This window comes from Oncorhynchus clarkii, chromosome 1 (assembly GCF_045791955.1).
Source record: "Oncorhynchus clarkii lewisi isolate Uvic-CL-2024 chromosome 1, UVic_Ocla_1.0, whole genome shotgun sequence".
NCBI classification, from domain to species: Eukaryota; Metazoa; Chordata; class Actinopteri; order Salmoniformes; family Salmonidae; genus Oncorhynchus; species Oncorhynchus clarkii.
The window spans coordinates 573,496-599,943 of record NC_092147.1 but is presented as its reverse complement, the minus strand read 5'-3'; the positions used below and the strand labels follow the sequence as shown (position 1 = coordinate 599,943).

Genomic DNA, 26,448 nt, shown 5'->3' with positions numbered 1-26,448 from the left:
GAGAACTTGTTCTCAACCTGGTTAAATAAAAAGAACAAAATGGCCTACATGTGATGTGAATTGAGGGCCACCGTCGGAGACGATATCCTCTGGAAGGCCATAGTGCCGGAAGACCAGCTGGAACATTGCCTCAGTGATCTGGAAAGCGGTAGGGAGACCAGAGAGAGGGATAAAATGGGAGGATTTAAAGAATATGTCCACAACAACCATAATAGTGGTGAAACCATCAGACGGCGGGAGATCAGTACCAAAATCCATGGACAGATGGGACCAAGGCCGCTGAGGCACGGGAAGGGGATGAGTTTTCCTGCTGGAGCATGCCGGGGATATTTTTTTGTGCACATACGGAGCATGAATTGACATAGCAGGCGACATCCTGTGCCAAGGTGGGCCACCAGTACTTAGCGGAGATTAATTGAATGGTGCGGGTGATACCTGTGTGTCCAGCGGCGAGGGATGTGTGTGCCCAGGTCAACAGCCGATCCCTCACTCCCGTGGGGACGTAGATGCGCTCAGGAGGGCAGGTAGCAGGTGCGGGTTCCCGCTCCAGAAGCTGGCCAATATCCTCATCTACGTCCCAAAACATGGGGCCAATGATACTGTAGGACGGAATGATGAGCTGGAGGGTACCTACAGGACTCTCAGCCGACGTGGAACCACAAGGTAAGGGAAAGCAGGTCTTCCAGCATCCTGGTGCCCAGGCTGTGATTTTCATCCTCGACCAGGGTATTGGTGGGGTTATGACGTTGGAGCCATGGGAGGCAGAGGATGACTTTGTGAACGGGTGTAGTGATGATGAGGAAGGGAAGGCTTTCTTGGTGCAAGGGCCCCATGGTGAGAGTGAGGGTGAGTTGGGCTGTGATGTGCGTGATAGTGCTGGATTCCATTGGTCGATTATCCAGGGCTTGGACTGGAAAAGGAGTGGAAAGCTGGTATGAAGTGATGTTCAGGGAGGAGACGGGGGTCAATGAAATTCCCTGTGGCACTGGAGTCCACTAGAGCTGTAGAGATAACAGACGAGGGACAGCCAGCCAGTGAAGGGAACCAGGAAGGGTTTGTCGGAAAACGATGATGAAGGAATATTCACGACTATCCTGGGAGACGGATGATCACGGGGCAATCCCATTGCCCCAGACGACACAGGACACAGCTGGAGCTGGTGCCGCATCTGACCGCAATAGGAACACAGCCCCAGCCGTCTCTGGTGACGATGCTCTGCCGCAGAGAAGTGTATGACCCCTATCTCCATGGGTTCAGGCTCTGCCTTGAGACGGCCAAAGGTGGAGGACGAGGGACGAAGGAGTTGCCGGCGCTCCTAAAGTAGGTTGCCCAGACGGGTGGCCATTGCGATGAGTGCCAAGGAAAGGTTGCTGTCCCTGTATGCCAACTCTGTCTGGACCTCCACACGCAGTCCTCTATGAAATAGGGTGCAGAGCACCGGTTGGTTCCATCTGTTGGAGGCTGCCACGGTCCGGAAGGTCAGGGTGTACTCCGCAGCAGTCTGGGCACACTGCCAGAGTTGGAATATTCGCTGACCTGCTACTCTGCTGGGACGACTCGAGGTAAAAGGCCCTCCACTTGTTGTAGGTGAATCCTCTCGGGTGGTGTCAAGGCGGTGGAGGACGCAGAGTACTATCCATAGCCGCACCCAGTTGCGCCAGCTGATCGGGATGTTGACAGAGTAGGTGTCCCTGTTCACCGACCGTCTGGGAGATGTCTTTATCTTCTGCTGCTTCCATAATTCGTGAGGCAGTATTCTGTCACGTATACGCCATGAGTCAGGAAGCAGATGCAGAAGGTGAGTTTAATAATGAAGAATGCAGATTAAAAAACATGAGAAGAGTACAGAACGTGAATGAAAACAAACCATTAATGCCTGATGACTGAGGCTACTGAAGGCTAATAAAGGGAAGGTAATCAAGGTGATGATGAAGTCCAGGTGTGTGTAATGATGGACCGACCGACCGGTGGTTAGTAGACCAGTGACATTGAGTGCTGGAGAGGGGGAGCGGCGTGACAGTATCTTACATTTTTTGCTATTGGATTAACTGGTTGTTAAAATAACTACATTGAGAAGATATCATTATGTTGTGTTTTGGTGATTAAACCCAATGTTTCACAGTAAAGATTTTGGATCAATGGTTGTGTGGTGAAAGATATCTACAAAACAAAATGAATGCACAATGAAAGGTTTTGAATGTGCTGTCTGGGTGCTTTACGAGTGTTACCAGTTTGGAGCTTTGTACTAAGAGTTTTGAAAATTCACCATATACTAGCTGGTACTGTCTGTAGTTAATCAACACTGGGGATGAGCAGACAAACTGGGAGTGTTAGGATGTTTTGAAATGATCATTTTAGGATGAGACATTGTTGCTGGACTGTTGATGGTAGAGGGAGACTATGATTAGAAGTTTCCCTCTGCCATATATGAGATGTTTCTAAAAGACCAAGGATCTTTTCTCTGAGACGTTTAAGAGAATCCTGACATTCTGTTTTTCAGGGATGCTGGCGGAGCAGTTTGTAGCAGACGGACCACGGCTGCACCTGTATGACTACAGCGAGCATCACTGGGACAGACTCCATAACTGGCAGCACTCCACCATGTACCTCTTCTTTGGCTTGGCTGGAGCCATGTCTCTGATTGTACACACCACCGACGCTGCTCCACTGGCCCTCGACAGACTAATGCTGGCCATCGCCTTCTTCATAGAAGGTAATAGGTCTGGGCAGGCGGGGGAGATGGAGATGTCCTGAGGTAATAGGCTTTGGTAATTAGTTAGCTAGCTCACATGCAGTGTTACATCCATAGAAATCGAATCACCACTAGAAATGGACATCTCTATTCAAGTTAATAGGGCTGTAATGCGTGGACCGGCGCTCCATCGCACTACTGATGTTTATTCTGTGTTTCCCAGGGTTCCTTTTCCTGTACCACCTCCACGGCAGAGCCATGCTAGATGTCCATGTTCACCAGCTGCTGCTGTTCTGTGTGTTTGGAGAGGCCATGGTGTCCTTTCTGGAGGTGTTCCACAGAGGAAACATGCTGCTGGAGCTTCTGAGAGCATCACTCACCATCCTGCAGGGGAGCTGGTTCTGGCAGGTCAGTCATTGAGTCATTGTCTGTCTCTCTAGGGAGGGGGGGGGGGGGTTAGGGAGCTGGTTCTGGCAGGTCAGTCATTGAGTCATTGTCTGTCTCTCTAGGGAGGGGGGGGGGGGGGGTTAGGGAGCTAGATATTTTTTGTTGTTGTTGATAGATTTCACCTTTATTTAACCAGGTAGGCAAGTTGAGAACAAGTTCTCATTTACAACTGCGACCTGCTCAAGATAACGCAAAGCAGTTCGACACATACAACAACAGAGTTACACATGGAGTAAAACAAACATACAGTCAATAATACAGTAGAAAAATAAGTATATATACAATGTGAGCAAATGAGGTGAGATAAGGGAGGTAAAGGCAATAAAAGGCCATGGTGGCAAAGTAAATACAATATAGCAAGTAAAACACTGGAATGGTAGATTTGCAGCGAAATAATTTGCAAAGTAGAAATAGACATAATGGTCTGCAAAGGAGCAAAATAAATAAATAAAATAAATACAGTAGGGGAGGAGGTAGTTGTTTGGGCTAAATTATAGGTGGGCTATGTACAGGTGCAGTAATCTGTGAGCTGCTCTGACAGCTGGTGCTTAAAGCTAGTGAGGGAGATAAGTGTTTCCAGTTTCAGAGATTTTTGTTGTTCGTTCCAGTCATTGGCAGCAGAGAACTGGAAGGAGATGCGGCCAAAGGAAGAATTGGTTTTGGGGTGACCAGAGAGATATACCTGCTCGAACGCGTGCTTCAGGTGGGTGCTGCTGTGGTGACCAGCGAGCTGAGATAAGGGGGGACTTTACCTAGCAGGGTGTTGTAGATGACCTGGAGCCAGTAGGTTTGGCGACGAGTATGAAGCGAGGGCCAGCCAACGAGAACGTACAGGTCGCAGTGGTGGGTAGTGTATGGGGCTTTGGTGACAAAACGGATGGCGTTGTGATAGACTGCATCCAATTTATTAAGTAGGGTATTGGAGGCTATTTTGTAAATGACATCGCCGAAGTCGAGGATCGGTAGGATGGTCAGTTTTACGAGGGTATGTTTGGCAGCATGAGTGAAGGATGCTTCGTTGCGAAATAGGACGCCGATTCTAGATTTAACTTTGGATTGGAGATGTTTGATATGAGTCTGGAAGGAGAGTTTACAGTCTAACCAGACACCTACGTATTTGTAGTTGTCCACATATTCTAAGTCAGAACCGTCCAGAGTAGTGATGCTGGATGGGCGGGCAGGTGCAGGCAGCGATCGGTTGAAGAAAATATACAAAAATATATATAAGGAAGAGGATGCCAATTGGGATGCACAGACTATTTCTCTCTCGTGTGTGTGTGTGTTTGTGTATGTATTTGATACAGAGTTGTAGAGTAGAGGACTAGTTGATAAAGGACCATAAGCTCTAATCAAACACTCTATAACAGCATTCTGATGTTAAAGTCCCTAATTCATTGTGTTTGTCACAGCTAGCATCATCTCATCTCCCCTTCAGGTTATGGACACTGTTCTGTATATGTTGTGGGGACACATGATTCCAATGTCTATTTAGTAGAGCGCAAATTGATCTCCTGAACACTAAATCATGGTAGATAGGTCTACTTCCACTAAACCTGGGTAGATAGCCCTACTTCCACTAAACCTGGGTAGACAGCCCTACTTCCACTAAACCTGGGTAGACAGCCCTACTTCCACTAAACCTGGGTAGATAGCCCTACTTCCACTAAACCTGGGTAGATAGCCCTACTTCCACTAAACCTGGGTAGACAGGCCTACTTCCACTAAACCTGGGTAGACAGCCCTACTTCCAATAAACCTGGGTAGACAGCCCTAATTCCACTAAACCTGGGTAGACAGCCCTACTTCCAATAAACCAATGTAGATAGCCCTACTTCCACTAAACCTGGGTAGATATTCCTACTTCCACTAAACCTGGGTAGATAGGCCTACTTCCACTAAACCTGGGTAGATATTCCTACTTCCACTAAACCTGGGTAGATAGGCCTACTTCCACTAAACCTGGGTAGATAGCCCTACTTCCAATAAACCTGGGTAGACAGCCCTACTTCCACTAAACCTGGGTAGACAGCCCTACTTCCAATAAACCAATGTAGATATCCCTACTTCCACTAAACCTGGGTAGATAGCCCTACTTCCACTAAACCTGGGTAGATATTCCTACTTCCACTAAACCTGGGTAGATAGGCCTACTTCCACTAAACCTGGGTAGATAGGCCTACTTCCACTAAACCTGGGTAGATAGGCCTACTTCCACTAAACCTGGGTAGATAGGCCTACTTCCACTAAACCTGGGTAGACAACCCTACTTCCACTAAAGCTGGGTAGATATTCCTACTTCCACTAAACCTGGGTAGATAGGCCTACTTCCACTAAACCTGGCTAGATAGGCCTACTTCCACTAAACCTGGCTAGATAGGCCTACTTCCACTAAACCTGGGTAGACAGGCCTACTTCCACTAAACCTGGGTAAACAGCCCTACTTCCACTAAACCTGGGTAGACAGCCCTACTTCCACTAAACCTGGGTATATAGCCCTACTTCCACTAAACCTGGGTAGATAGGCCTACTTCCACTAAACCTGGGTAGACAGCCCTACTTCCACTAAACCTGGGTATATAGGCCTACTTCCACTAAACCTGGGTAGATAGGCCTACTTCCACTAAACCTGGGCAGATAGGCCTACTTCCACTAAACCTGGGTAGACAGCCCTACTTCCACTAAACCTGGGTAGACAGCCCTACTTTCACTAAACTGGGTAGATAGCCCTACTTCCACTAAACCTGGGTAGATATTCCTACTTCCACTAAACCTGGGTAGATACAGTGCCTTGCGAAAGTATTCGGCCCCCTTGAACTTTGCGACCTTTTGCCACATTTCAGGCTTCAAAAACATAAAGATATAAAACTGTATTTTTTTGTGAAGAATCAACAACAAGTGGGACACAATCATGAAGTGGAATGACATTTATTGGATATTTCAAACTTTTTTAACAAATCAAAAACTGAAAAATTGGGCGTGCAAAATGATAGCCCTACTTCCACTAAACCTGGGTAGATATTCCTACTTCCACTAAACCTGGGTAGATAGGCCTACTTCCACTAAACCTGGGTAGATATTCCTACTTCCACTAAACCTGGGTAGATAGGCCTACTTCCACTAAACCTGGGTAGATAGCCCTACTTCCAATAAACCTGGGTAGACAGCCCTACTTCCACTAAACCTGGGTAGACAGCCCTACTTCCAATAAACCAATGTAGATATCCCTACTTCCACTAAACCTGGGTAGATAGCCCTACTTCCACTAAACCTGGGAAGATATTCCTACTTCCACTAAACCTGGGTAGATAGGCCTACTTCCACTAAACCTGGGTAGATAGGCCTACTTCCACTAAACCTGGGTAGATAGGCCTACTTCCACTAAACCTGGGTAGATAGGCCTACTTCCACTAAACCTGGGTAGACAACCCTACTTCCACTAAAGCTGGGTAGATATTCCTACTTCCACTAAACCTGGGTAGATAGGCCTACTTCCACTAAACCTGGCTAGATAGGCCTACTTCCACTAAACCTGGCTAGATAGGCCTACTTCCACTAAACCTGGGTAGACAGGCCTACTTCCACTAAACCTGGGTAAACAGCCCTACTTCCACTAAACCTGGGTAGACAGCCCTACTTCCACTAAACCTGGGTATATAGCCCTACTTCCACTAAACCTGGGTAGATAGGCCTACTTCCACTAAACCTGGGTAGACAGCCCTACTTCCACTAAACCTGGGTATATAGGCCTACTTCCACTAAACCTGGGTAGATAGGCCTACTTCCACTAAACCTGGGCAGATAGGCCTACTTCCACTAAACCTGGGTAGACAGCCCTACTTCCACTAAACCTGGGTAGACAGCCCTACTTTCACTAAACTGGGTAGATAGCCCTACTTCCACTAAACCTGGGTAGATATTCCTACTTCCACTAAACCTGGGTAGATACAGTGCCTTGCGAAAGTATTCGGCCCCCTTGAACTTTGCGACCTTTTGCCACATTTCAGGCTTCAAAAACATAAAGATATAAAACTGTATTTTTTTGTGAAGAATCAACAACAAGTGGGACACAATCATGAAGTGGAATGACATTTATTGGATATTTCAAACTTTTTTAACAAATCAAAAACTGAAAAATTGGGCGTGCAAAATGATTCAGCCCCCTTAAGTTAATACTTTGTAGCGCCACCTTTTGCTGCGATTACAGCTGTAAGTCGCTTGGGGTATGTCTCTATCAGTTTTGCACATCGAGAGACTGACATTTTTTCCCATTCCTCCTTGCAAAACAGCTCGAGCTCAGTGAGGTTGGATGGAGAGCATTTGTGAACACCTGGATATGTTTATTTTTGAACCATTCCATTGTAGATTTTGCTTTATGTTTTGGATCATTGTCTTGTTGGAAGACAAATCTCCGTCCCAGTCTCAGGTCTTTTGCAGACTCCATCAGGTTTTCTTCCAGAATGGTCCTGTATTTGGCTCCATCCATCTTCCCATCAATTTTAACCATCTTCCCTGTCCCTGCTGAAGAAAAGCAGGCCCAAACCATGATGCTGCCACCACCATGTTTGACAGTGGGGATGGTGTGTTCAGGGTGATGAGCTGTGTTGCTTTTACGCCAAACATAACGTTTTGCATTGTTGCCAAAAAGTTCAATTTTGGTTTCATCTGACCAGAGCACCTTCTTCCACATGTTTGGTGTGTCTCCCAGGTGGCTTGTGGCAAACTTTAAACGACACTTTTTATGGATATCTTTAAGAAATGGCTTTCTTCTTGCCACTCTTCCATAAAGGCCAGATTTGTGCAATATACTACTGATTGTTGTCCTATGGACAGAGTCTCCCACCTCAGCTGTAGATCTCTGCAGTTCATCCAGAGTGATCATGGGCCTCTTGGCTGCATCTCTGATCAGTCTTCTCCTTGTATGAGCTGAAAGTTTAGAGGGACGGCCAGGTCTTGGTAGATTTGCAGTGGTCTGATACTCCTTCCATTTCAATATTATCGCTTGCACAGTGCTCCTTGGGATGTTTAAAGCTTGGGAAATATTTTTGTATCCAAATCCGGCTTTAAATTTCTTCACAACAGTATCTCGGACCTGCCTGGTGTGTTCCTTGTTCTTCATGATGCTCTCTGCGCTTTTAACGGACCTCTGAGACTATCACAGTGCAGGTGCATTTATACGGAGACTTGATTACACACAGGTGGATTGTATTTATCATCATTAGTCATTCAGAGATCCTCACTGAACTTCTGGAGAGAGTTTGCTGCACTGAAAGTAAAGGGGCTGAATAATTTTGCACGCCCAATTTTTCAGTTTTTGATTTGTTAAAAAAGTTTAAAATATCCAATAAATGTCGTTCCACTTCATGATTGTGTCCCACTTGTTGTTGATTCTTCACAAAAAAATACAGTTTTATATCTTTATCTTTGAAGCCTGAAATGTGGCAAAAGGTCGCAAAGTTCAAGGGGGCCCGAATACTTTCGCAAGGCACTGTAGGCCTACTTCCACTAAACCTTGGTAGATAGGCCTACTTCCACTAACCCTACAGTGGCTTGCGAAACTATTCACCCCCTTGGCATTTTTCCTATTTGTTGCCTTACAACCTGGAATCAAAATGTGTTTTTGGGGGGTTTGTATCATTTGATTTACATAACATGCCTACCACTTTGAAGTGGCAAAATATTTGTCAATACTTTGTAGAGCCACCTTTTGCAGCAATTACAGCTGCAAGTCTCTTGGGGTACGTCTCTATAAGCTTGGCATATCTAGCCACTGGGATGTTTGCCCATTCTTCAAGGTAAAACTGCTCCAGGTTCTTGTTGGATGGGTTCCGCTGGTGTACAGCAATCTTAAAGTCATACCACAGATTCTCAATTGGATTGAGGTCTGGGCTTTGACTAGGCCATTACAAGACATTTAAATGTTTCCCCTTAAACCACTTGAGTGTTGCTTTAGCAGTATGGTTAGGGTCATTGTCCTGCTGGAAGATTAACCTCCATCTCAGTCTCAAATCTCTAGAAAAATGAAACAGGTTTCCCCTCAAGAATTTCCCTGCATTTAGTGCCATCTATCATTCCTTCAATTCTGACCAGTTTCCCAGTCCCTGCCGATGAAAACATCCCCACAGCATGATGCTGCCACCACCATGCTCCACTTTGCAGCTCCTTCAGGGTTATCTTTGGTCTCTTTGTTGTCTCTCTGATTAATGCCCTCCTTGCCTGGTCTGTGAGTCCCCTCCGACACAAAGTTGTCTGATTCAAATCTTGAGAAGAAAACATTCAGTTCATTAGCCATGTTCTGGCCCTCATATCCCCCAAGGTCAGCACTGGTTTTTCCCCTGCCTATGTGGGGGGGTACTAGCCATGGATTTAATCCCTTGCCAGGTCACCCTTGCGTTTCAGGTAGAGAGGGTCCTCTCCACCCTTTTCTTGTATGCCTCCTTGTCCAGCCGGATCTGTCTTTTGATCTCACGCTGTACATCTCTTAAAGCCTGTCTATAATCATCTGTGAGTTCATCAAGATCAGAGCTGCTGTCCTCAAATACCTCCCACATAGTACAGTCAAAACACCCCTGGAGACCAAATACCTCCCACATAGTAGTCAAAACACCCCTGGAGACCAAATACCTCCCACATAGTACAGCCAAAACACCCTGGAGACCAAATACCTCCCACATAATACAGTCAAAAACACCCCTGGAGACTAAATTCCTCCCACATAGTACAGTCAAAACACCCCTGGAGACCAAATACCTCCAACATAGTAGTCAAAACACCCCCCGGAGACCCAATACCTCCCACATAGTACAGTCCAAACACCCCTGGAGACCAAATACCTCCCACATAGTACAGTCAAAACAACCCTGGAGACCAAATACCTCCCACATAGTACAGTCAAAACACCACTGGAGACCCAATACCTCCCACATAGTACAGTCAAAACACCCCTGGCCTGAGGTAGACAACGTTTTACTGTGAACACCAAGGCTGTACCCGCTTTTAGTAACCGTTTTACTGTGAACACTGAGGCTGTACCCGCTTTTAGTTACAGGGTTACTGTGAACACTGAGGCTGTACCTGCTTTAAGTTACAGTTTTACTGTAAACACTGAGGCTGTACCCGCTTTCAGTTACAGGTTTACTGTGAACACTGAGGCTGTACCTGCTTTAAGTTACATTTTTACTGTGAACACTGAGGCTGTACCTGCTTTAAGTTACATTTTTACTGTGAACACTGAGGCTGTATCCACTTTTAGTTACAGTTTCAGACAGTGGTCAAGTAGGCTACTGTTGCTATTTGATCATAATGTAGCCCTACCAGAGTGGCCTACAATCATAAATAATGGATAAAATGCATCCCATAATATTTTAACATGGAGATAGCTGTTCTATCGTTCAGACTACAGTAGCAGCCAATGTTTGGTGTTAAATGTAGGCCTACATTCCATGAGACTTTTGAAAAAAAACATACAGGGCTTGACATTAACCTGTTAATCCACTTGTCCTTCAGACAAGGAGGTGACTGACAATGTGGTTGTGTTGAAAGAGAAACCACTTTACAAAATAAAATTGATTATTATTCCCATACCGTTATTACAGACAATCAGACAAATTATGCGAACCTCAGCCTATTGGCTACTTAGTTTCTTCAACCTTGTCTCAAAATACAACACTGCTCCTTTAAGACAAAAAAAAGCTCTTTACCTGACTGGCTTTTCAAAGGTGGCTAGAAATGTACACGTTTTGTGCTCTAGTAGGAAGTAATCACTCCCCCATTGTTGACATCAAATGATCTATAACTGGGCTAATAACTTACTAACTAGCAAAGGATATGAACAAATGTACAAACACGGCTACATGCAGCTCTGGCTTTGAACTCAAAACAAGCACATCTACTCATGACCACTCATGCTGTAAACACAGTCCAGTTCACAATGAATGGCACAGAGCCATATATGGCAATGGTCGATTTGCATATAGACCTACTGCAGCTCTGATTTGTTATGCCGCACCGGTCTGTGTAGAGTACGGGCCTGAGTCGTGACTGTCAATGCAATGGAATCCTACTCCGATGCACTCTGCCAGCAACAAAATCTCTTGCATAGTTCATTTTGTTTCGGTATGTTTTATTGAATGTGGCTGATATTGAGTTGATTCGATCACAATACCCACAGTAAAGGGAAACATTGATAGTGTTAACTAAGGGGGAAAACTCTAGAAAGTTGAGTGAAGTTCAATCTCGTGATTTTCTGTGCGAGCTGATATTTCTCCTGCACGGTAGTCCTGGGGGAGCTTAGAGGGAACATTGGTTAGAACCCCATCAGTCAAACTAATACGTCTTAATACGTCTTCAGGTCTCAGGCAAGATTGCTCATCACGTGCATGGATCCTTCTGCTTCTGGTTGCCACAGAAAGTGTTGTTGTTGTGCAGTAAGCCTAGTCAGTTATATTGGTGCCCTGATCTCTGAGTATGAGGTCAAAGGGGGGTGAAATGTAACTGAGGTGATTCGATGAACCACACTCTTTTGATGAGCAACGTTGCTGGAGACTTGAAGACTTGTGTTATCTTCCTGAACTCATCCCTAGGTGCTTTAGCTAAGTGGGCTAACAGTCTTGTGACATGCAGGAGACTTGGTTTGAACCCAGTCAGTCACAAGAGCAAGACTAAATAGGGAGTGTAATGCTATCCTTAGAAGGGCTATGACAAGGCTTTTCAACTATATTCTTAGAGGGGCCTAATTGCCTTTTTTTTGTGACACTCCCTTCTAACGCAACCTGTGATCATCATAGAGGGGAACAGAAGGCACATCCACATTCCAGAGAGTCTTAGCTTTCAGGAATGGGGTCATAATAGTTTACATCCAAAATGGTTCAAATGCTAGAATTTATTTCCTGAATTTGGCTCATCATGCCACATTAGCTTCTGTGTACTGTATACATACTGTATACATACTTTCCAGCCTGATTTTCCAGTTTTCGTCCATAGCAGCGGCTTGTGTCCATCTAGTTGAGCCTATTACAGCATAATAAACCCTGGAACAGTCTCTATCCTCTAACCCTCTCTTATCTCTGCCCCCCTCCAGATTGGGTTTGTCCTGTATTCCCCCAGTGGTGCAGAGTGGGACCAGAAGGACCATAACAACATGATGTTTATCACTATGTGTTACTGCTGGCACCTGGTCTTCAGCCTGCTTATTGTGTCAGTGCTGTACTGCACCATCATCTGGTGAGACACCCTTTCCACTCCTATCCTGTGTTCTTATTGGTTAATGTAGCATGTCCTGTGTTCTTATTGGTTAATTGAACATGTTTGTGCTGGCATCTAGCCTTCAGCCTGCTCACTGTATTGGTGCTGTACTGCAACCATCAGCCAGTGAGACAACACTTTCCCTGAGGTCTTATGGGTTAACACCTCCTACATATTTACAGTCACAATGATGTACATCAGCATTCCATTCCTTCATCATCATCACCAGAGTCTAGTTGATTTGGGGGCAGTTTCCCCAGACACATTAAAGGTCATGAACAGTCAAAATCATGTTTTTCATAAAATGAAATGATATTTGGATTATACCAGATCAGAGTATGATGGCTAAAGTATGAACATGTTGCTTCTACATTGATCAAGTTTGATCCCATGTCCAACGCTTAGATTCAGGAGGCGGGATTATTAAGGAATAATCTCCCCATTTCTTGTTTTTTTGTTTGAATTTTACCCATTTTTCTCCCCAATTTTGTGGTATCCAATTGTTTTAGTAGCTACTATCTTGTCTCATCGCTACAACTCCCGTACGGTCTCGGGAGAGACGAAGGTTGAAAGTCATGCGTCCTCCGATACACAACCCAACCAAGCCGCACTGCTTCTTAACACAGCACGCATCCAACCCGGAAGCCAGCCGCACCAATGTGTCGGTGGAAACACCGTGCACCTGGAAACCTTGGTTAGCGCGCACTGCGCCCGGCCCGCCACAGGAGTCGCTGGTGCACGATGAGACAAGTATATCCCTACCGGCCAAGCCCTCTGTAACGGTTTTGACTTGAGGTTATTATTTATAGGGGTGCCAGGTAGGTTGTGCCTACCAGAGAAAACATTGGTTTCTCCTTTTGGTTTGGGAGGGAAGGAGTCCCATCTGGTCCGTCAAGTCTACACCAATACACAGGACTTATGTAAAAGTCAGGATGGAAATAAACTTTTCATAAACCCTTAAAACATTGGAAAGAACTTCAAAAACAACTATATTCTTTTGCGTGGGTTGTATTAACAACATCAATGATTACACACACATAATAATATAACACAATGAGTTCTGGTTCCTCCAGAAATGTCCTGTACCTCGGGCCTAAAAAGCGTCCAGCCCGGTAAAGGAGTTCAGGGAACTCCCGTGACCTTAGTCACGCAATGTTTGTCCGTTCATTCAAGTGTAGCGTAAACCCAGTATTAATCATACAATCAATATAACAATTATTTTACCACAGAACTTTAAAGCGTATCAACTCTTACTAAGTCCTCAACTACAACTAACTACATAAATCATCACAGTATACATCACATCAAAACAAATGAAATACCGTATACAAAAAGGTTGTAGTCAGTCGGTCAGTCAGACAATCCAATCCGCCAACAGATCTCCAGCGGAGAAAGGCCACGAAGAACGGAGAGGTGTAGTCCACGGACGCAAAGAGTGGATCCGATCCTGGGTAAACTCTTATTAGGCTACAAAACACACGGAATAGAGAAGCTTTGGAACTGAGGGTTGAACACATCCTCATTCACGTCTCCATCACAACCCCCCTTTTGCGCAGCTGATGCTGGCTATTTAATTGGGAATTAAAGGGAAAGCGCCCTATTGGAAGGAGAAGCACTGAGACGGTTCAGAAAAATTCAGGGCCGTCACACAACCCCTCCCCTGGAAAAAGCCGACCATTGCCCTGGAAGGCACATCTTGGTCGGGGAAACCGAGAAAGGTCTCCTCATCACTTTCCTCTACAAAAATATTCATGACTTTTTGGAGCTCACGCATCTCAGCTGAAGGGTCACAGGCCTTAAGGTGTGAGACTTCTGGGTCTGGGAATCTGAGAAAAGTCTCCTCACTTTCCTCTTCAAAGATATCCAGGACCTTGCGGCGCTCAATCGCCTCCAATTCCTCAGCCGACGGGTAACAGGGCTTAAGGCGTGAGACATGAACAACCCGCATATCTTCACCTGTGTCCTCTTTCACCACTCGGTAGTTCAAAGGGCCCATCTGCTCCACAATCCTATATGGTCCTTGCCATTTAGGAGCGAGCTTGGCCGAGAAGAATTGTTCAGCTTTCGAGTAAGGATGAGAGCGAAGCCACACCCGATCACGAAGCTGGAACTGCATGTCTCGTCTGTTCTCATCATAATGTCTCTTCTGCTTGAGTCGAGCCTGGATCATGTTCTTTGAGACAAGAGCTCTCAAGTCATGGAGATGGACTACCTGGTCATAGCAAGCAGCGTCTGGAGTAAGCTGCTGGGGCTGTAGCAACATATCCAAGGGTCCTCGGAGGGGCCGACTTTGGTTCAGCTCTGCAGGTGTGACTCCAGTGGACTCTTGCACAGCAGAATTCAGGGCAAATCGAAACTCGTGAAGGTGCTTGTCCCAGTGTTTGTGCTGGGTCCCTACATAGGAAGCAATCATTGTCTTCAAGGTTCGATTTACCCTCTCAGTGAGGTTGGTCTGTGGGTGATAGACCCTGGTAAACTTCTGTCTCAGGTTCCATCTTTGGCAGGTCTCCTCAAAGAGATCAGAGACAAATTGGGAACCTCGATCAGATAGGATGTAATCAGGCACTCCCCAGCGAGTCAGGATCTCTTTCGTAAGGATGTTAGAGATGGTCCTTGCTGTGGCCTGACGCAGGGAAAAGAGCTCCACCCACTTTGAATAGTAATCTACAAAATCAAGCATGTACACATTCTGATTGGAGCTTCTAGGAAATGGACCCATCAAATCCACTCCTAACATTTCCCAAAGTCGGGTAACCACCGTTTGCTGCAACTTGCCAGCAGGCTTTCTACCTTCTGGTTTGTACATTTGACAAACCTGACAGTTTCGGATGTGTGACTTCACATCCATGCTCCGATGTGGCCAGTACAGTAACGCTTGCAACCGCTTGTAGGTTTTGAACCTGCCCAAATGACCAGCTAATGGGTCTTCATGGAAATGTTTCAGCAGTAGAAGGTGTAGAGTTTTAGGTATGTACATTTGGTAGAGTGTTCTGTGAGGTAGTTGTACAACTCGGTAGACTTTGTCTTCAATGATGGTCAGCTTTGTGGTAGGATTGACCATATTTTCTCCATCTTCCAGGATAGTCTGGTACAAAGCCTGTACTTCTAGAACATCCTGTTGGGCTTTCCATATGGCCTCATCAGAGATGGGAAAGTCAGTTTTGGGTGAGTCTCGACTGCTTGACAGGACAGTAGCACATGTAAGATGAGGGCCACCGTTATCACAAGCAGGAGCTCTGGACAAGGCATCTGGAACAGTGTTGTATTTTCCTTTCCTGTATTCTACTGCAAAGGTGAACTCTTGCAACCGTAGAGCCCATCTGCTGAGTCTGGTACTTGGTTTGTTGGTCTTGAACACCCACACAAGGGAGGAATGGTCAGTGACCACAGTGAAGTGTCTTCCCTCCAGGTAGTACCTCCACTTCTCCAAAGCCCAGACAACTGCAAGGCACTCTTGCTCGGTTGTGGAGTAGTTCCGTTCTGCTCCATTCAATGTCCGACTGGCGAATGCTAGCACTTCTTCAGTGCCAAGTCCAGTCTGTTGGACTAGGACAGCACCAAGTCCAAAATCACTTGCATCAGTGTAAACAACAAAAGGGCAATCAAAGTTGGGATGACCTAAAATGGGAGGTGTGACGAGGTGTCGTTTCAGGGTTTCAAAGGAGGTCTGGCACTGCATTGAGGGGTTCTGCCACCTGAGAGAAGTTCGACACAAACCGATGGTACCATCCAGCCATACCAAGGAACCGTTGAAGGGCCTTGAGTGTGGTTGGCACAGGGAAGTCTTGTACAGCCTTTGTCTTTTCAGGATCCACATGAATGCCGTCGAAAGACACAATATGGCCAAGGAACTTCAGGGAGGTTTGGCAGAAGTTGCTCTTCTTCATATTCAAGGTCAGACCAGCTTCTCTTAGCTTGTCCAACACTGCTTGAAGTCTTGAAAGTGTCTTTCTCTGTTCTGAGAGTAGATAATTATATCGTCCAGGTAGACGAAACAGATCTTCCCTTTGAGCTCACCTAACGCAATCTCCATGAGTCTTTGGAAAGTGGCAGGTGCATTCTTTAATCCAAAAGGCATCACCTTAAAGGAAAACAAGCCCTCAGCACAGACAAAAGCAGTCTTGTCCTTGCTTTCCTGGTCCATCTCAACCTGCCAATAACCACTTGAGGTCAAGGGTAGTGAACACAACAGCGCCAGACAATGACTCCAGGATCTCGTTGATGGTAGGAAGAGGATAGGCATCAGTCTGGGAAACATTGTTGGTCTTCCTATAGTCCACACAAAATCTAAGACCACCAGTCTTTTTTGAGATGAGGAAAACAGGAGCAGCCCAGGGAGAGGAGGAACGTTCTATTATATCTTGTGTTAACATGTCATTAATGAGTCCCTTTTGGATGATTAGCGTCGCTGGGGACAAACGATATGGCTTTTGCTTGATCGGCATTTCCTGTGTAAGGAATATTTTGTGCTTCAGGAGCCCGGTGCGTCCCAGCTTTGAAGTACATACATCAGCATTATTCTGCAGCTGTTCCAACAGCCTTAACTCCTCTGGCTGTTCCAGCTGAGCTCTTCTCACAGCCTGTAAAAGGAGATCATCAGAAGGATTATCAAGGGTTAGTGGTACCGGAGCAACGGCAGAGAAGACTGCCCCATTTGAACCCCAATCATGTAACTTCATAGCTTCTGATTGGAAGAAATGCTTCTTGCTCGGATTGTATGGAAACCAGTAGCAATTGTGTGCGATATCAATCTGGACACCACTGAAGTACATGAAATCAATTCCCAACACTACAGGAAAAGCAAGGTTCTTGGTTTGTAGGATAACCGAAGGAATCATATAGGAGCGGTTACACAGGTGGAACTCTACCTCACTCCATCCAAGTGGTCGTCTAGCCTCACCATCAGCCAGATAGAGTGGACCTTCTGTCCACGGCTTCAAGTTGTATTGTGGACCTTTAACCTCCTTCCACAGTTTCTCATTGAGCAGTGTGTAGGATGACCCGGTGTCCAGGATGGCTCTTCCTGTCCATGGGCCTATGGACAGGGGTAACACCAGTTGGTGCGGTATTAACTGAAAGGAAGGGGATGTCGATGGGGGGGCGTAGGCAGTGACTCTTTGGGTTCCAGCTCTGGTTAAAGCACCCAGAGTAGGATGGTCATTCCTGCGAAGAGAGTTAGGTGTGTTGGCCTGTTGTGATTTGTGGTTTCTGGAAGGGTTTACTTGATACGGTCTTGGACATGTAGCTGAAGAATGTCCCTTTTGGCTACATCTCCAACAGAACATGAGAGGGGTCATGGCTGGAGACTCTGGCTGTTGTTGATGTCTGTCTTGGGTAACTGTTTGGGGGTCTGTTTCTTTCTTTGGTCATATTGCTGTTGGCATTCTCTGTCCTTCTCAAACTGCTGTCCCAAGCGAACCAGTCCATCGACAGTGGTGACTCTTTCTCGGAGTTGACTGGCTAGTAGTGGGTTGATGTTCTTCAAGATCAATTTAATGACCTCTTCCTCCTCAATGCCAGGTTTCCACCTTCTGCACAGGGAGTGGTAACCGTATGCAAAGTCACGGACACTCTCTTTCTCGCTTTGCACTCGATTCCTGACTCTGTCTGCCAGCTCATCTGTGTAGTCCTCAGACAGAAATGCAGAGGAAAACTTGGCCTCAAAGTCAGCCCAGGAGGTAGTGGTGAGACGTGCCACATCCCACCAGTCTCGAGCTGTCTCATGCAACACATTCCTCAATGTGGCAAGGAGTTCTTCGTCAGCCAGGGGATTGAGGGCAAGAAAGTCACAACATCTTTCTAGATACATTAGCGGATCAGGACTGTCATCTTTTTTCGCAAAGGTGGGAAATTGCAATTTAATGGGCATCGCCCCCACATGACGTCTACTCAAATCACCATGAACAAACGAGATAGGAGGGATTGAGGAAGTAGAGGGGGAGGGAGTTATGGGACCATGAAAATGAACACCAGGATGCATGGTGGATTGCATCCTGCAAGGGGTGGCTGCAGCATGGCCTTGTCTTGGCTGTTCAGAGGTCTGAACAGAAGTGGACACCAGAGAAACTCTGTGCAAGGAGTTGTGCCTAATGGAGGCCATGTCCACAGACACGTCATCCAACATTTTAACACAATTAGAGAGCTCTGTCTGCAAGTGGTCTACAGTGTTAACCATGGGAGAAAAAACAGAATTAACGTCCTTGAGGACCTCAGTGTGGTGATGTTGCAGGCGCCATTGGAGAGTGGCAGTGAGTTGGTTTCGTTGGTAGTCAAACTGCCTGTCCATGGCACCAGTAATTTCCCGTCTTCCACTCTCACTGAGCTCTGTCAGCATGTGGGTTAGAGTCCTCAGTGAGTTTCTGAATTCCATGGCACTCTGTTGTTGCTCTTCACTCAGACATTTTAATTTATGGTGGATAAGAGTTTGGAGATGTTGTTGAGTCTGACGAATATCAAGGATGCCACCTTGAAGTTGTAAGACTACAACCTCTGGAGATAAACCAGACAATGGAGGAAGGTTGGGTGTCAGAGGGAGGGCTAGCTCAGTACTTCCACACAGATCCATGTCAATAAGTGAGTAACTGGTTAGACCTGTGGCCTGTGGTCCAGACCGAGCATTCAGATTCCCAGGGCTCTGGCCCAGATCAACTCCCTTATCTCTATTCACATTATGATTTGTCTTGTCAGCTTGATGATCAGAATGGCCCTGTATATTCCCATTGACAGGTATGACATGGATGAGCACATTATCTTGGGGTGAATCCATTGTTTTAATTCCACACAAAAGATTTGCTTTGGTTAGTTCTCAATGGTGAGCGGTCCCATCTGGGGTGCCATTTTTTATGTAACGGTTTTGACTTGAGGTTATTATTTATAGGGGTGCCAGGTACGTTGTGCCTACCAGAGAAAACATTTGTTTCTCCTTTTGGTTTGGGAGGGAAGGAGTCCCATCTGGTCCGTAAAGTCTACACCAATACAAAGGACTTATGTAAAAGTCAGGATGGAAATAAACTTTTCATAAACCCTTAAAACATTGGAAAGAACTTCAAAAACAACTATATTATTTTGCGTGGGTTGTATTAGCAACATCAATGATTACACACACATAATAATATAACACAATGAGTTCTGGTTCCTCCAGAAATGTCCTGTACCTCGGGCCTAAAAAGCGTCCAGCCCGGTAAAGGAGTTCAGGGAACTCCCGTGACCTTAGTCACGCAATGTTTGTCCGTTCATTCAAGTATAGCGTAAACCCAGTATTAATCATACAATCAATATAACAATTATTTTACCACAGAACTTTAAAGCGTATCAACTCTTACTAAGTCCTCAACTACAACTAACTACATAAATCATCACAGTATACATCAAAACAAATGAAATACCGTATACAAAAAGGTTGTAGTCAGTCGGTCAGTCAGACAATCCAATCCGCCAACAGATCTCCAGCGGCGAAAGGCCACGAAGAACGGAGAGGTGTAGTCCACGGACGCAAAGGGTGGATCCGATCCTGGGTAAACTCTATTAGGCTACAAAACACACGGAATAGAGAAGCTTTGGAACTGAGGGTTGAACACATCCTCATTCACGTCTCCATCACAACCCCACTTTTGCGCAGCTGAAGCTGGTTATTTAATTGGGAATTAAAGGGAAAGCGCCCTATTGGAAGGAGAAGCACTGAGACGGTTCAGAAAAATTCAGGGCCGTCACACCTCCCTAACCCGGACGACGCTAGGCCAATTGTGCGTCGCCCCACGGACCTCCCGGTTGCGGCCGGTTACGACAGAGCCTGGGCACAAACCCAGAGTCTCTGATGGCACAGCTGACGCTGCAGTACAGCACCCTTATCCACTGCGCCACCCGGGAGGCCCTCCTCTCATTTTAATACACCAATGGTAACATGATATTCTCTTACCTAATTTAAATAAGTGCCTCCTTGAAACCAACATCGGAGAAGGCGTATTTGCAGAGGGGCGTGGTTTATATAGATAGATAGCTACTCTACTGGTGCCAAATTTTGACTGTAGGGTGTCAGAAAATATAATTAAAGTTGACCCTATTCATCTATGGCAAAGATACTTTTATTTGTCCCCTTTTATCTGTGTCTGGTGTTAGACAGATTATATCACTGTATCACAATTCCAGTGGGTCAGAAGTTTACATACACTAAGTTGACTGTGCTTTTAAACAGCTTGGAAAATTTCAGAAAATTATGTCAAGGCTTTAGAAGCTTCTGATAGGCCAATTGACATCATTTGAGTAAATTGGAGGTGTACCTGTGGATGTATTTCAAGGCCTACCTTCAAACTCATTGCCTCTTTGCTTGACATCATGGGAAAATCAAAAGAAATCAGCCAAGACCTCAGGAAAAAAACATTGTAGACCTCCAAAAGTCTGGTTTATCCTTGGGAGCAATTTCCAAACTCCTGAAGGTACCACGTTCATCTGTACAAACAATAGTACGCAAGTATAAACACCATGGGACCACGCAGCCGTCATGCCGCTCAGGAAGGAGATGCGTTCTGTCTCCTAGAGATGAAAGTACTTTGGTGCAAAAAGTGCAAATCAATCCCAGAACAACAGCAGAAGGACCTTGTTAAGATGCTGGAGGAAACAGGTACAGAATTATCTACAGTGGGGAGAACAAGTATTTGATACACTGCCGATTTTGCAGGTTTTCCTACTTACAAAGCATGTAGAGGTCTGTCATTTTTATCATATCATCCAGAAAATCACATTGTATGATTTTTAAGTAATTAATTTGCATTTTGTTGCATGACATAAGTATTTGATACATCAGAAAAGCAGAACTTAATATTTGGTACAGAAACCTTTGTTTGCAATTACAGAGATCATAAGTTTCCTGTAGTTCTTGACCAGGTTGCACACACTGCAGCAGGGATTTTGGCTCACTCCTCCATACAGACCTTCTCCAGATCCTTCCTTTCGGGGCTGTCGCTGGGCAATACGGACTTTCAGCTCCCTCCAAAGATGTTCTATTGGGTTCAGGTCTGGAGACTGGCTAGGCCACTCCAGGACCTTGAGATGCTTCTTACGGAGCCACTGCTTAGTTGCCCTGGCTGTGTGTTTCGAGTCGTTGTCTTGCTGGAAGACCCAGCCACGACCCATCTTCAATGCTCTTACTGAGGGAAGGAGGTTTTTGGCCAAGATCTCGCGATACATGGCCCCATCCATCCTCCCCTCAATACGGTGCAGTCATCCTGTCCCCTTTGCAGAAAAGCATCCCAAAAGCATCCCCATGCTTCACGGTTGGGATGGTGTTCTTGGGGTTGTACTCATCCTTCTTCTTCCTCCAAACACGGCGAGTGGAGTTTAGACCAAAAAGCTATATTTTTGTCTCATCAGACCACATGACCTTCTCCCATTCCTCCTCTGGATCATCCAGATGGTCATTGGCAAACTTCAGACGGGCCTGGACATGCGCTGGCTTGAGCAGGGGGACCTTGCATGCGCTGCAGGATTTTAATCCATGACGGAGTAGTGTGTTACTAATGGTTTTCTTTGAGACTGTGGTCCCAGCTCTCTTCAGGTCATTGACCAGGTCCTGCCGTGTAGTTCTGGGCTGATCCCTTACCTTCCTCATGATCATTGATGCCCCACGAGGTGAGATCTTGCATGGAGCCCCAGACCGAGGGTGATTGACCGTCATCTTGAACTTCTTCCAATTTCTAATAATTGCGCCAACAGTTGTTGCCTTCTCACCAAGCTGCTTGCCTATTGGTCTGTAGCCCATCCCAACCTTGTGCAGATCTACAATTGTATCCCTGATGTCCTTACACAGCTCTCTGGTCTTGGCCATTGTGGATAGGTTGGAGTCTGTTTGATTGAGTGTGTGGACAGGTGTCTTTTATACAGGTAACGAGTTCAAACAGGTGCAGTTAAAACAGGTAATGAGTGGAGAACAGGAGGGCTTCTTAAAGAAATACTAACAGGTCTGTGAGAGCCGGAATTCTTACTGGGACTTTCTGGATTTTTGTTTTAGATTCCGTCTCTCACAGTTAAAGTGTACCTATGATAAAAAAAATTACAGACCGCTACGTGCTTTGTAAGTAGGAAACCTGCAAAATCGGCAGTGTATCAAATACTTGTTCTCCCCACTGTATATCCACAGTAAAACGAGTACTTGAACGACCACTCAGCAAGGAAGAAGCCACTGCTCCAAAACCGCCATAAAAGAGCCAGACTAAGGTTTGCAACTGCACATGGGGACAAAAATTGTAATTTTTGGAGAAATGTCCTCGTCTAACGAAACAAAAATAGAACTGTTTGGCCATAATGACCATTGTTATGTTTGGAGGAAAAAGGGGGAGGCTTGCAAGCCGAAGAACACCATCCCAACCGTGAAGCACGGGGGTGGCAGCATCGTGTTGTGGGGGTGCTTTGCTGCAGGAGGGACTGGTGCACTTCACAAAATAGATGGCATCATTAGGCAGGAAAATTAGGTGGATATATTGAAACAACATCACAAGACATCAGTCAGGAAGTTAAAGCTAGGTCGCAAATGGGTCTTCCAAAGTTGTAGCAAAATGGCTTAAGGACAACAAAGTCAAGGGCAGAGCTGAAAAAGCAAGGAGGCCTACAAACCTGACTCAGTTACACCAGCTCTGTCAGGAGGAATGGGCCAAAATTCACTCAACTTATTGTGGGAAGCTTGTGGAAGGCTACCCAACACGTTTGACCCAAGTTAAACCATTTAAAGGCAATGCTATCAAATACTAATTAAGTGTATGTAAACTTCTGACCCACTGGGAATGTGATGAAATAAATAAAAGCTGAAATAAATCATTCTCTCTACTATTATTCGGACATTTCACATTGTTACAATAAAGTGGTGATCCTAACTGACCTAAGACAGGGAATTTTTACTAGGATTAAATGTCAGAAATAGTGAAAAACTTAGTTCAAATGTATTTGGCTAAGGTGTATGTAAACATCCAACTTCAACTGTATATAATTGATGCAATTTCAATGTTGTTTGAGTTGCTTTGTGTTTCACCACATTTCCTTGAGATGATTTGACTGCAACACTGCTCCCTGCATCCAAGTTTCAAAAAGCTGTCCGTCAATGTGAGCTCATGAATATACAGTAAGCTCTCTGCCCACTCATTCTGTCTTTTCAAATTTCCTAGTAAGTTAGCCGTAAGAGAGAAAGTGCTTTTGAGCATTTTGATATGGGTGATATTTTAGTCAAAAGGCTATTTTACATGGGAATCAGAAAGACTGTTCAGGACCTTTAAGCCTAGTTATGGACTAAAAAGCACGTTCAATAAAGAGATTCTCCATTGAGTTTGTAATCTGGTAAATCTAATTCTACAGTACGCTCATCATGCCTCACCCCCTATCCCCTCTGCAGTGTGGTACGATCCAGATTTAAGAGAACCCCCCCAATGGAGATGGGACTGCTGAAACCCAGAGAGAGACAGCAGGAGTCAGAGGACGAGATCCTATAAGGACAACAACAACTTCCTGTTTAGCAGTCAATCAATCAATCAAATGTATTTATAAAGCCCTTTTTACATCAGCAGATGTCACAAAGTGCTATACAGAAACCCAGCCTAAAACCCCAAACAGCAAGCAATGCAGATGTAGAAGCACGGTGGCAAGGAAAAACTGGTGCAACAGGTCAGCACCTCAGGAATAAATGTCAGTTGGATTTTCATAGCCGATCATTCAGAGTTAAGAGACAGCAGGTGCAGCAGAGAGAGTCGAAACAGCAGGTCTGGGACAGGTAGCACATCCAGTGAACAGGTCAGGGTTCCATAGCCACAGGCAGAACAGTTGAAACTGGAGCAGCAGCACGACCAGGTGGACTGGGGTCCTAGGGCTCAGGTCCTCCGAGAGAAGAGAGAATTAGAGGGAGCATACGGACACCAGATAAGACAGGAGAAGTACTCCAGATATAAGACTGACCCTAACCCCTCGACACAAACTATTTCAGCATAAATACTGGAGGCTGAGACAGGAGCCTCCAGTATTTATGAAATGTAAATTTGTCAGTTAGCTTACTAGCTAGTTTCAACTGTTTTTACGGTAGTAACCATAGCAACATGGCTACTGAGGCAACCCACCCAATCCTTACGTTACCTATTAACGTCCCATGCTGACCCTAGACCAATTGGTTATCTGATCAGGGTTTGACTTCAGGAAGCCCATCAACCCAGTTCTGCAAGGTCCCAGTCTCTCTCCCTATCCACAGTAGCTGCCTCTCCTCCCCAGCCACTGCAGAGGAAGAGATGCTGACATTGTTTTAATAATAAAGAAGTCACACAGCAGTAGCTATAGGACAGTTTCTCTCCTTACTTTATAAGATGTCATCACTCAACCTCTGCCCAATATCCGCATGAAGACATTATTACCATCTTTATCTTGTACACTGCTGCTACTCACTGTTTATTTGTTACCTGTGCAGAGTCACTTCGCCCCCACCGACATGTACAGATTACCTCAACTAGCCTGTACCCCCACACACTGACTCGGTACCGGTGCCCGCTGTATATAGCCTCGTTATTCTTAGTGTTACTTTTTATTTTAGTCTACTTGGTAAATCTTTTCTTCTTCTTGAACTGCACTGTTGGTTGAGGGCTTGTCAGTCAGCATTTCACGGTAAAGTCTACACTTGTTGTATTCGGCACATGTGGCAAATAAAGTTTGATTTGATGTAGCTAGCTTTGTTTATGTCGCTATTTATTACACCTAACGGATCAACTCTGAACATCTTAACATTCAAATATTGTATTTGTTTAATGGAACAGACAAATGCACACACATCAAATGAAGAATGATAACATAAGAATAACAGGGTTTGGGTGTAATATGCCATGTTATCTGAAGAGTAAAATTATATGACCAACCCATGTGGACCAGACAAACAAGGAGCTTTTGCCAAACAGTCTGTAAATCTCTGTGTAGCAACGCCATCCTGTGGTCAGATTGCGCAACAACATGCATTGTACTGAATAATCATGAATACATAATTCACATAGATTAGTTTAGGAAACATACTTGAAACAAAAGTTCAGGTTAAGGAATGTTTTGGCAATATTTTGCCTTGAATCAGGTGTAATAGAATTTGTACTCTTGATAACACTTCATGGTGATGATCGTAGCCTCAGCTGTCAGGACCTAAATATATGAATAGTAATGCATCTCAGACAGCACAAGCCAACATCCCATCAGATGATCCCACTGCCTTAGTGTTTCCTCTGATCGTTCTGTACCTTCACCTTCAGTCTAGAGTTAGGCTGGATTGTGAACACGATAAACCAAATTGTCACTGAGAAAATAGGAAAAGGAAATCTGGAGCAAATGTGGAATCATCGTCTGTCATCTGCTCTGTGGGATTTAATTAGAATTTTTAGCAGTATTAAATTCAATATATTTATGAAATATACTGTATATTACTTTGAGAGTTTTTGATTTCCATTTGCAGTTGAATCGAATACTGTTTTGTGAAACAGAATGTTGCATATGCATGTTTTTAAATTCAAATTTACATTAAATAAGCATTTTTAAAACACCTGTCTTATTGCCTGTCTCATTTCCAATGGTCACACACTTGATTCCAGTAGGCGTCACTATGGTGAGCGTTGTGGCTATACCTGTCCACAGCCAATTGACAGGTGTACCCCATTTCATATCAGCCTAATTGTGCTCGGTTTTGGTTGCCTGTCTCTTTGGGCTAGGCTGAGATTTCTCTTTAGGTGTCATTCCATTGGTCATACATACACCTCCGCCCTCCTGGCATGCGGAGTGAGTTAAATCAAATGATAGGAATCCTGGTGACGTGTATACACGTCCTCACAGATTGCGTCCTCACAGTCCTCACAGATTGACGGAAATTGCCAAATTCGTTAGGTAGTAAAATTCGTTAGGTAGTAGTAGTATTTATTAGGATCCCCAATTAGCTGCTGCCGAGGCTACTCTTCCTGTGGTCCAAACAAGAAACAAAACAACTAAAATACTTAATATACATATAGTACCAGTCAAAAGTTTGGACACCTCCTCATTCCAGGGTTGTTCTTTATTTTTACTATTTTTGACATTGTAGA

At 45.1% G+C, this 26,448-nt stretch overlaps 1 protein-coding gene across 1 annotated transcript in view; it reads left to right on the top strand.

Annotated features, from left to right (window-relative positions):
• LOC139414522 (transmembrane protein 45a) overlaps window positions 1-25,914 on the top strand; it is a 45,865-nt gene extending 19,951 nt beyond the window's left edge. The window contains exons 3-6 of the mRNA XM_071162419.1: window positions 2,501-2,713; window positions 2,916-3,100; window positions 12,216-12,358; window positions 23,754-25,914. Of these exons, the coding sequence (XP_071018520.1) occupies window positions 2,501-2,713; window positions 2,916-3,100; window positions 12,216-12,358; window positions 23,754-23,850 (638 nt within the window). The 3' untranslated portion in view covers window positions 23,851-25,914. The remainder of the gene's footprint in view (window positions 1-2,500; window positions 2,714-2,915; window positions 3,101-12,215; window positions 12,359-23,753) is intronic.
• The last annotated feature ends 534 nt before the right edge of the window (window positions 25,915-26,448 follow it).